General features: G+C 42.4%; 1 protein-coding gene across 2 annotated transcripts in view; it reads left to right on the top strand.

Annotated features, from left to right (window-relative positions):
- ACAP1 (ArfGAP with coiled-coil, ankyrin repeat and PH domains 1) overlaps positions 1-12273 on the top strand; it is a 417361-nt gene that overhangs the window by 143011 nt on the left and 262077 nt on the right. For both annotated transcript variants that reach the window (XM_075346777.1, XM_075346776.1), the window contains exons 4-5: positions 3118-3171; positions 3259-3317. In XM_075346777.1, the coding sequence (XP_075202892.1) occupies positions 3118-3171; positions 3259-3317 (113 nt within the window). The remainder of the gene's footprint in view (positions 1-3117; positions 3172-3258; positions 3318-12273) is intronic.

Below are 12273 nucleotides of genomic sequence, written 5' to 3'. Positions count from 1 at the left end.
ATATGGGTGGACAGACTGTATATAGGTGCGGGGTATACAGGATATGGGTGGACGCGCTGTATATAGGTACGGTGTATACAGGATATGGGTGGACACACTGTATATAGGTGCGGGGTATACAGGATATGGGTGGACACACTGTATATAGGTGCGGTGTATACAGGATATGGGTGGACGCACTGTATATAGGTGCGGTGTATACAGGATATGGGTGGACGTGCTGTATATAGGTACGGTGTATACAGGATATGGGTGGACACACTGTATATAGGTGAGGTGTATACAGGATATGGGTGGACACACTGTATATAGGTGCGGTGTATACAGGATATGGGTGGATACACTGTATATAGGTGCGGTGTATACAGGATATGGGTGGATACACTGTATATAGGTGCGGTGTATACAGGATATGGGTGGACGCACTGTATATAGGTGCGGTGTATACAGGATATGGGTGGACGTGCTGTATATAGGTGCAGTGTATACAGGATATGGGTGGACACACTGTATATAGGTGCGGGGTATACAGGATATGGGTGGACGCGCTGTATATAGGTACGGTGTATACAGGATATGGGTGGACACACTGTATATAGGTGCGGGGTATACAGGATATGGGTGGACACACTGTATAATATATAGGAATAGATCGCTCTGTGTGTAATGACTAATTAATGCATTTCCCTTTTTGTATTGAATTACTAGAATAAATTAACTGTTTGATGATATTCTAATGTATTGAGATGCATGTTTGTGTGTATGTATAATTTTTTTCTTAACTATATGTTCCTGCAGCCAATCACGGCACAGCAAACATCCACAAGGTTCAGACACAAGGACTTCTGTCATTGGCTGCTTAAGTCACATGTCCATCTGCATATAAATTGCGGCTGTGTTGCATTGGCGCCATTTTGTGTTTGTGAAACATTATGGAAGGTGCCGCTGCTGCTGCTGCTAGACCGTATCTAGGGGTTTAATGCTAGAATAGGGACGTGCAGTGTAGGGAAAGATGTGTGTGTGATTTTGGTGTGTGGTGGTGGTGTTCTGATTGTTATGGTGATGGTGGTGTGGTAGTGGTGTGAAGCTGGTGTGATGGTGTGAAGATGTTGATAGTGTGATGATAGTTATGGTGATGGTGGTGTGAAGCTGGTGATGTTATGATGGTGGTGTGATGGTGTGAAGATGGTGATACTGTGATGATGGTTATAGTGATGGTGGTGTGAAGCTGGTGATGTTATGGTGGTGGTGTGATGATGGTTATTGTGATGACGGTATGAAGCTGATGGTGTGGTAGTGGGGTGAACTGTTGATGGTGGTGGTGGTGGTGCGAAGCTGGTGGTGTGATGGTGATGGTGTGAAGATGGTTGTGTGAAAGTGGTGGTGGTGTGATGAAGTTGATTGTGATGTGAAGCTGGTGGTGTGATGGTTGTGGGGGTGTGAAGATTATGTGGTGGTGGTGGTGTGATGATGGTTATTGTGATGACGGTATGAAGCTGATGGTGTGGAAGTGGGGTGAACTGTTGATGGTGGTGCGAAGCTGGTGGTGTGATGGTGATGGTGATGGTGTGAAGATGGTTGTGTGAAAGTGGTGGTGGTGTGATGAAGTTGATTGTGATGTGAAGCTGGTGGTGTGATGGTTGCGGGGGTGTGAAGATGATGTGGTGGTGTGATGATGTGATGCTAGTGCTGTTGTGATGGATCTACATAATGTCATGTTCTTAACTACAAAAACACACACAGCTGCACTCTAGAATGCTAACAATGAATAAGGGAACTCTGGTTTTGCATATTGGAATATTTGAAAAAAGAGATACTTAGCTTATGTATTGGCCAATCCATATGAGCCCGATACCACGCCAAGGTGATCTCTTATACATCGGGACCCTAACTTGAAATTCCACTCTCTAGGTTAAAAACCCTACACATCTGGTCAGAAAGCATCCAGCTATAAAAGAAGATGGACACAGCCTGGTTACAGGGCGGAGTGCTCAATCAGAAAGAAATGCACTACAAATATATCAAAAAGTCTGACCCGCATGTCCAATAGGTGTGAACAGGTGCCAGCTTATGTATTGTCCAATATATATTGTGTTTTCAGCGAAGTACTGTATTTTTCAGATTATAAAATGCACTTTTACTCCCAAAAATTTGGGAGGAAAGTGAGGGGTGTGTCTTATAATCTGAATGTATCTTTAAAGGGTGGTAGAGAGGGGTCGCAAGGGGCCGGGGGAATGCTGTGGCGGCTGGGCTGGTGCGGGGGCTGTGGAGGCTGGAGCTGGGGCAGCTGTGCAGTGTCAGCAGCTGCTGTGCGGGGTGTCCGGCTGCTGCAGCAGCTGTGCGGGGTCTGCTTGTGGTCTTCGGCAGCTGGTACTGGAGCTTCTGTGCGGGGTCTCCGGCAGCTGGTACTGGGGCTGCGGGTCGGGCGGTGACGACTTTAAATAATGCCGCCCGGAGTAGGTGTGTGCGCAGTTGGAGCTCTCGGCTCAAGCTTTCATCTGCGCAGGCGCCGCCTCCAGTCTATTGATCTTCTTCCAGCGGACTTCAGGAAAATGGCGCTCGGAGGTGGCGCTTGCGCAGATGAGATCCTGGCTTGCCATTGAGCCTAGAGCTCTAGAATCTGCTGACTCCGGGCACCATTTCTTTCAAGCCCTCACTGTCTGCAGCCGCAGCAGCATCCGCCACAGCTCAAGCCTCAGCACAGCTACCCCAGCACAGCAGCACCAGCCTCCGCCCCAGCCCCAGCCTTAGCCTCAGCCTCCACTGCTGCACCAGCACAGCCTCCTCCACCACCGCTACTGCGCCCTCCAGTAAGACACCACCGGATTACAAGACAGACCCCATTTTTTTCCACCTTTTCTTGCTCTGAATGTGGGGTGCATCTTATAATCTGGTGCATCTTATAAAACAAAATATACGGTATCTCTTTTTTTGAAATATTCCTATAGTAGTAATGGAATGAGTTCCTGTATTCATTGTTAGCATCTTGAGTGCAGTTGTATGTATTTTTGTAGTCCACATTGTATTTTCAGCTGGCACCTGTTCACACGTATTGGACATGTGGGTCAGTCTTTTTTATATGTTCTGTCTTAAGGCTTGTAATGTTTCTAATTCCAGGAATGTTTGGGGAAGTTCTCGGAAGGTCTGAATAGACTTATCGACCATCACACGGTGAGCCTCTCATCTTATTGCTGACTGTGATGGTGTCTTGTTGTGCTTGGTCATGACCGCTCCTCATGTAATTCTCCATTCTTGCAGGAACTTCTGGACTCCATCCAGCAAAGCTTCAAACAGAAACTGCAGCATCTTCTGAAAGAGTGAGCCCATTCTTTTCCGGCATTCTTCATGCCTCCCTGAACTTTGAACTGCAGGGCTAACTCTGTTATAGGGGTCCATCGACTCCCACACTTTATGTATAGCACTTTCTGTATAGCTCCCAACCGACTGTCCCGATCTGAGGGCTCAGTCCCTCTGTCCCGGCTGTCACTGCTTTTGTCCCGTCTCTTCCTCCTTTTCAGTGCATAAATTACAGTCTCCACTCCCTGGGACGAGAACTCGTGAGCTCTTTGTTTGTAGTCCACAGCTCAACCATCCACTGCCTGGACGGAGAGGTAGAGGAGGATTTCATTGTATTGACTTGTATTGCAGGCAGGGAACCCAGGAGCAGATCATTCAACTACATAGAGATACATTGTAAATGCAGGTTCATGTCCCTGGAGGTGAAAAAAGAGGCAGACTCCTATAACATAATTAGAAATAGTTACAAAAATTGCTTTTTTTATTTTCACAAAATACACCAGTTTCAGGGCCACTCCGTACTCGTCAGGCCAGTAGGTTTGAAATTGTTACTGTTGCCATATCATTATGTAGAAATGACAATGTAATCAGAATCTGGATGTATAAATACTGTAAAACCACTGGTGCAACACGTTTCTGCCAAAAGTGTATAAATAGCCTTCATCAGGTGCATAAAACATCTCACACTGGAAGCATGACAAGGTGCGGACATATAGGAGGGTCTCCTGCCCTGTGTGGGACGATATACTCCTACTGTGAGACTGGGAGGGCACGAAGACCCTGGAGGAACCTTCCAACGATACCATTCTATGATTCTACCATTCCATCATCATCTATCATTCCATCATTCTATCAGCTATCTTCTTCCATCATTCCATCATTCTATCATTCTCTGATCTATCTTCTATCATCTATCATTCCATCATTCTGTCAGCTATCTTCTTCCATCATTCCATCATTCCATCATCATCTATCATTCCATCATTCTGTCAGCTATCTTCTTCCATCATTCCATCATTCTCTGATCTATCTTCTATCATCCATCATTCCATCATCATCTATCATTCCATCATTCTATCAGCTATCTTCTTCCATCATTCCATCATTCTATCATTCTCTGATCTATCTTCTATCATCTATCATTCCATCATTCTGTCAGCTATCTTCTTCCATCATTCCATCATTCCATCATCATCTATCATTCCATCATTCTGTCAGCTATCTTCTTCCATCATTCCATCATTCTCTGATCTATCTTCTATCATCCATCATTCCATCATCATCTATCATTCCATCATTCTATCAGCTATCTTCTTCCATCATTCCATCATTCTATCATTCTCTGATCTATCTTCTATCATCTATCATTCCATCATTCTGTCAGCTATCTTCTTCCATCATTCCATCATTCTCTCATCTATCTTCTATCATCCATCATTCCATCATTCTATCATTCTCTGATCTATCTTCTATCATCTATCATTCCATCATTCTGTCAGCTATCTTCTTCCATCATTCCATCATTCCATCATCATCTATCATTCCATCATTCTGTCAGCTATCTTCTTCCATCATTCCATCATTCTCTCATCTATCTTCTATCATCCATCATTCCATCATCATTCTATCATCCATCATTCCATCATTCTATCATTCTCTGATCTATCTTCTATCATCTATCATTCCATCATTCTGTCAGCTATCTTCTTCCATCATTCCATCATTCCATCATCATCTATCATTCCATCATTCTGTCAGCTATCTTCTTCCATCATTCCATCATTCTCTGATCTATCTTCTATCATCCATCATTCCATCATCATCTATCATTCCATCATTCTATCAGCTATCTTCTTCCATCATTCCATCATTCTATCATTCTCTGATCTATCTTCTATCATCTATCATTCCATCATTCTGTCAGCTATCTTCTTCCATCATTCCATCATTCTCTCATCTATCTTCTATCATCCATCATTCCATCATTCTATCATTCTCTGATCTATCTTCTATCATCTATCATTCCATCATTCTGTCAGCTATCTTCTTCCATCATTCCATCATTCCATCATCATCTATCATTCCATCATTCTGTCAGCTATCTTCTTCCATCATTCCATCATTCTCTCATCTATCTTCTATCATCCATCATTCCATCATTCCATCATCATTCTATCATTCCATCATTCTATCAGCTATCTTCTTCCATCATTCCATCATTCTCTCATCTATCTTCTATCATCCATCATTCCATCATTCTGTCAGCTATCTTCTTCTATCATTCCATCATTCTATCAGCTATATTCTTCCATCATTCCATCAGTCTCTTATCTATCTTCTATCATCATTCTATCATCTATCTTCTTCTATCATCCATCATTCTCTCATCTACATTCTTCCATCATTCTATCAGCTATATTCTTCCATCATTCCATCATTCTCTCATCTATCTTCTTCCATCATTCCATCATTCTATCATCTATCTTCTTCCATCATTCCATCATTCTCTCATCTATCTTCTTCTATCATCCATCATTCCATCATTCTATCATTCTCTGATCTATCTTCTATCATCTATCATTCCATCATTCTGTCAGCTATCTTCTTCCATCATCTATCATTCCATCATTCTATCATTCTCTGATCTATCTTCTATCATCTATCATTCCATCATTCTGTCAGCTATCTTCTTCCATCATTCCATCATTCCATCATCATCTATCATTCCATCATTCTCTCATCTATCTTCTTCCATCATTCTATCACCTATCTTCTTCCATCATTCCATCATTCCATCATTCTCTCATCTATCTTCTATCATCCATCATTCTATCAGCTATATTCTTCCATCATTCTCTCATCTATCTTCTATCATCATTCCATCATTCTATCAGCTATATTCTTCCATCATTCCATCATTCTGTCAGCTATCTTCTATCATCATTCCATCATTCTCTGATCTATCTTCTAAAAAAAAATGTTTAAAAGAACAGAGAGTCCTCAGTGGTTGATACCTTTTAATGGTAACTGAAAAGATGTAAATAATTGCAAGCTTTCGAGACTACTCAGGTCTCTTCATCAGGCATGGTATAACACAAAATCTGAAGACTCACATATTTATACACAACAGGACTTAGAATAGTGCAGTAAAAAAAAAAAAAAAAACAAGTTATATGAAACAGAACTATCACTATGGCAGGGGGGCAAACTGTTGTGGGGCCATAAATACTGCTGCAGTTCAGTGTGAAAGTTTTATTGTCCTCTGATAAGGGTCTGGTCCGGGCTGTGATGCGCTCGGATGGTCAGAGGAGCACATCTCTTAACTGATGTAAAAAGACATGAATCCATGAGACACATTCATTCCTTCTCTGAATGTGTCAAAGGTCATCATAAGTTTGTACTCCCATAGTCTCCTATCTCTCTGGGACTTGAAGTTTCCTTTCAATACCAGCAATTTCATGTCCATGTTACATCAGTTAAAAGATGTGCTCCTCTGACCATCCGAGCGCATCACAGCCCGGACCAGACCCTTATCAGAGGACAATAAAACTTTCACACTGAACTGCAGCAGTATTTATGGCCTCACAGCATCATGGACATGAAATTGCTGGTATTGAAAGGAAACTTCAAGTCCCAGAGAGATAGGAGACTATGGGAGTACAAACTTATGATGACCTTTGACACATTCAGAGAAGGAATGAATGTGTCTCATGGATTCATGTCTTTTTACATCAGTTAAAAGATGTGCTCCTCTGACCATCCGAGCGCATCACAGCCCGGACCAGACCCTTATCAGAGGACAATAAAACTTTCACACTGAACTGCAGCAGTATTTATGGCCCCACAACAGTTTGCCCCCCTGCCATAGTGATAGTTCTGTTTCATATAACTTGTTTTTTTTTTTTTTTTTTACTGCACTATTCTAAGTCCTGTTGTGTATAAATATGTGACTCTTCAGATTTTGTGTTATACCATGCCTGATGAAGAGACCTGAGTAGTCTCGAAAGCTTGCAATTATTTACATCTTTTCAGTTAGCCATTAAAAGGTATCAACCACTGAGGACTCTCTGTTCTTTTAAACATTTTTTTTTATCTCTACTGGCTAACACGGTACAAAGATATATTTTACTTTGATCTATCTTCTATCATCTATCATTCCATCATTCTATCAGCTATCTTCTTCCATCATTCCATCAGTCTATCATCTATCTTCTATCATCTATCATTCCATCATTCTGTCAGCTATCTTCTTCTATCATCCATCATTCCATCATCATCTATCATTCCATCATTCCATCATTCTATCATTACATCATTCTATCAGCTATCTTCTTCTATCATTCCATCATTCTGTCAGCTATCTTCTTCTATCATCCATCATTCCATCATCATCTATCATTCCATCATTCCATCATTCTATCATTACATCATTCTGTCAGCTATCTTCTTCCATCATTCTGTCAGCTATCTTCTTCTATCATCCATCATTCCATCATCCATCATTCCATCATCCATCATTCCATCATTCTATCATTCCATCATTCTATCTTCTTCCATCATTCTGTCAGCTATCTTCTTCTATCATCCATCATTCCATCATTCCATCATCATCCATCATTCCATCATTCTATCATTACATCATTCTATCAGCTATCTTCTTCTATCATCCATCATTCCATCATTCCATCATCATCCATCATTCCATCATTCTATCATTACATCATTCTATCAGCTATCTTCTTCTATCATCCATCATTCCATCATTCCATCATCATCCATCATTCCATCATTCTATCATTACATCATTCTATCAGCTATCTTCTTCTATCATTCCATCAGTCCATCATTCTATCATTACATCATTCTATCAGCTATCTTCTTCTATCATCCATCATTCCATCATCCATCATTCCATCATTCTATCATTCCATCATTCCATCATTCTATCTTCTTCCATCATTCCATCATTCTGTCAGCTATCTTCTTCTATCATCCATCATTCCATCATCATCTATCATTCCATCATTCTATCAGTCTATCAGCTATCTTCTTCCATCATTCCATCAGTCTATCATCTATATTCTTCCATCATTCCATCATTCTATCATTCTATCATCCATCTTCTTCTATCATCTATCATTCCATCATTCTATCATTTATCTTCTTCCATCATTCCATCATTCCATCATTCTCTCATCTATCTTCTTCCATCATTCCATCATTCTCTCATCTATCTTCTTCCATCATTCCATCATTCTCTCATCTTTCTTCTATCATCTATCATTCCATCATTCTATCAGCTATCTTCTTCCATCATTCCATCATTCTCTCATCTATCTTCTTCTATCATTCCATCATTCTATCATCTACCTTCTTCCATCATTCCATCATTCTATCATCTTCTATCATTATCTCATCTATCTTCTATCATTCCATCATTCTCTCATCTATCTTCTTCTATTATTCCATCATTCTCTCATCTATCTTCTTCTATCATTCCATCATTCTCTCATCTATCTTCTTCCATCATTATCTCATCTATCTTCTATCATTCCATCATTCTCTCATCTATCTTCTTCTATCATTCCATCATTCTATCATCTATCTTCTTCTATCATTCCATCATTCTATCATCTACCTTCTTCCATCATTCCATCATTCTCTCATCTATCTTCTTCTATCATTCCATCAGTCTATCATCTATCTTCTTCTATCATTCCATCATTCTCTCATCTATCTTCTTCCATCATTATCTCATCTATCTTCTATCATTCCATCATTCTCTCATCTATCTTCTTCTATCATTCCATCATTCTCTCATCTATCTTCTTCTATCATTCCATCATTCTCTCATCTATCTTCTTCTATCATTCCATCATTCTATCATCTATCTTCTTCTATCATTATCTCATCTATCTTCTATCATTCCATCATTCTCTCATCTATCTTCTTCTATCATTCCATCATTCTCTCATCTACCTTCTTCCATCATTCCATCATTCTCTCATCTATCTTCTTCTATCATTCCATCATTCTCTCATCTATCTTCTTCTATCATTCCATCATTCTCTCATCTATCTTCTTCCATCATTATCTCATCTATCTTCTATCATTCCATCATTCTCTCATCTATCTTCTTCCATCATTCCATCAGTCTCTTATCTATCTTCTATCATCTATCATTCCATCATTCTCTCATCTATCTTCTTCTATCATCCATTGTCATGAACAGCCGGGGGGGGGGTGTCACTCAGATATCCCGCAGCTGTTCGCTGATTTGTCACACACGACTACTCTCTAGCGCCCCCCTTGTCGGCAGGCCACTTTTGGTACTGCAGGACAATGCATAAAATGAGGCTGCTGAGCTAATCATACCAAATATTGGAGGTCTCACAGCAAGGATAAATGTATATATCACCGATTCCCGCTAATGGAATATATATATTCCTCGATACCCTTAATGATAGCACTCCTATAATTCTATGCACTAATAATTATGCTGCCACCACCGGACGTTTCACAGGCAGTCCGGGTACCCGTTACAGATAGCATAAGGCCCTTCGGGATTTTGGATTCGTATATAAAGCATGAGGAAAGAAACTATTAAATTTTATATATTTAATCTGAAAATAGGCAGTGTTTAAAAAAATATACAAGAATTTACAAAAGGGAACAATACAATTACAGCATAGACAGTTACATGAAAATAAAAGGTATAAACGTGAAACTTACTAAACTCGTGCCATAGATGGGACGTCTGAATTTAGGGAGGGAGAGACTCCAAGAGAAGAAGATGGTAGAATCGGCCACCATCACCCCTTACGGATGTCTTCCAATACTGACTGCCCGCATCAAGGAGCTAATCGCTCTTATGCCCTCAGGTAACCCCCCCTCTCTGTGACCTCATTTTACAGTCTCTTGTGGGCTGTGCCGAGATTGTCACAAAGTTCCTTAATTCTAGCTTTTCACATATCTTTGCCCCTGGGCCACACAGGTGAAAGATATTAGCGTCATATTTTATATCTTGATTTTACATTTACATAGATACCAAACACAACACATCTAGCATGATTTTACTGGCCAATACTCATTTGTTGCGCTACCAGCGATCTTCCAGTGGAGCTAGATGGTGCGCTGGGTTCAGCACTCCACAGGGATTCTGGCAATATGCTTTTAATTTTTCTAGCATTAACATAGTGCTTAAACTGTGTTGGAAGTTTTTCCTCCAACAGAGCAAAGAGATGTCTTTCTATGCATGCTTTGGCTGCAGCTCTACCATCACCCAAAGTCATAAATACCTAAGCTTTCAGGCCGATCAGATAATCGTCATGACGATCTGTGGCTGATGGCAAAGAGGGGGGTAAGGACCCTTCAAGAGTTTTACATGACACCTCCCCCTTTTTGAGGTAGCATGGGAGATTGATTTGACGATCATTTTCCAAGCCTACCTCGCTGGCATCCCCCTGCCGGGACAGCCTGTCCGCGTTGCCATGCTCAACACCCTTCTTGTGTTGAATGGTAAAATCATACTGCTGTAGTGCCAAGCTCCACCGCAGTAGCTTACCATTGTCGCCGGCCACCCGGTGTAGCCAGCTGAGAGGGTTGTGGTCTGTTACTATGGTGAAGTTGCGTCCATATAGGTAGGGCTGCAGTTTCCGCAGGGCCCACTGTATAGCGAGGCACTCCTTCTCCACAGTGGCGTAGGCCACTACCCGGGATAAGAGCTTGCGGCTGAGAAACACCACCGGATGCTCTTCTCCCTCCCCATTTACCTGGCTGAGTACTGCACCCAGGCCAAATGCACTGGCATCTGTCTGAACTATGAACCGTCGGGTGAAGTCTGGGGCTTGTAGGATTGGGGAACTGGCGAGGGCAGCTTTCAGTGCTCTGAAGGACCGTTCAGTCATCTGTCCAGGTGACTACTTGCGGTAGCTTCTTTTTGGTGAGGTCCGTCAATGGCTTAGCAAGAGCACTATAGTTAGGAACAAACTTCCTATAGTACCCTGCCGTACCCAAGAAGGACATCACCTGCTTCTTTGACTTGGGGGTAGGCCAGGAGGTGATGGCATCAACCTTCCCTGGCTTTGGTTACAGGGTCCCACCACCCACTCGGTGTCCGAGGTACTGTACCTCCGTCATGCCGATCTGACACTTCCCTGGCTTTATAGTCAGACCAGCGCTTTGGATTCGCCTGAGCACCTGCTCCAGGTGCCCCAGGTGTTCCTGCCAAGTGGGACTAAAGATGTCAATGTCATCCAGGTAAGCGACTGCAAACCCTCCTAGTCCCTCAAGCAGCTGGTCGACCAATCGCTGGAAAGTGGCAGGAGCATTTCTCATGCCAAACGGCATGACGAGGGATTCATACAGCCCGAATGAGGTGATGAAGGCGGACCTTTCTTGTGCTTCCTTGGACATAGGAATCTGCCAGTACCCTCGACTCAGGTCCATGATTGTCAGGTACCGGGCCTCGGCTAAGCAATCCAGTAACTCATCGATGCGTGGCATTGGGTACGCATCGGGTGCTGTGATTGCACATTTAGCCTCCTGTAGTCCACACAAAACCGGGTTGTCAGGTCCTTTTTTGGAACCAAAACTACAGGCGAGGCCCATGCACTTTTGAACCTCTGGATCACCCCCAGGACTAGCATTTCATCGATCTCCCTTTGTATGTCCTTTTGTACCTCTAGGGAGACACGGTATGGGGGTTGACGGACAGGGGAATGACTCCGTGTCCACCTGTTGGGTGGCTAGGAATGTCTTCCCTGGGACATTCGTGAAGGTCATCAGGTAGGGCCAGAATACCTCCCGCAGCTGGGACCTTTTGTCCATGGATAGCTGTGGGTTGAATGCCACCTCCTCGATAGACCCTTCATCCCGGGCCGAGGCGAGCAAGTCCACCAAGACTTCACTTTCGCCTTCCTCTGGAAGGCCACACACAGGAAGGGCAAAGGCTTCCCTGTCATGATGTGCTTTCAT

Source organism: Anomaloglossus baeobatrachus, chromosome 4 (genome assembly GCF_048569485.1).
Source record: "Anomaloglossus baeobatrachus isolate aAnoBae1 chromosome 4, aAnoBae1.hap1, whole genome shotgun sequence".
NCBI classification, from domain to species: domain Eukaryota; kingdom Metazoa; phylum Chordata; class Amphibia; order Anura; family Aromobatidae; genus Anomaloglossus; species Anomaloglossus baeobatrachus.
Note: the sequence above shows the minus strand (reverse complement) of the source record. Positions and strands in the feature narration are given on the sequence as shown.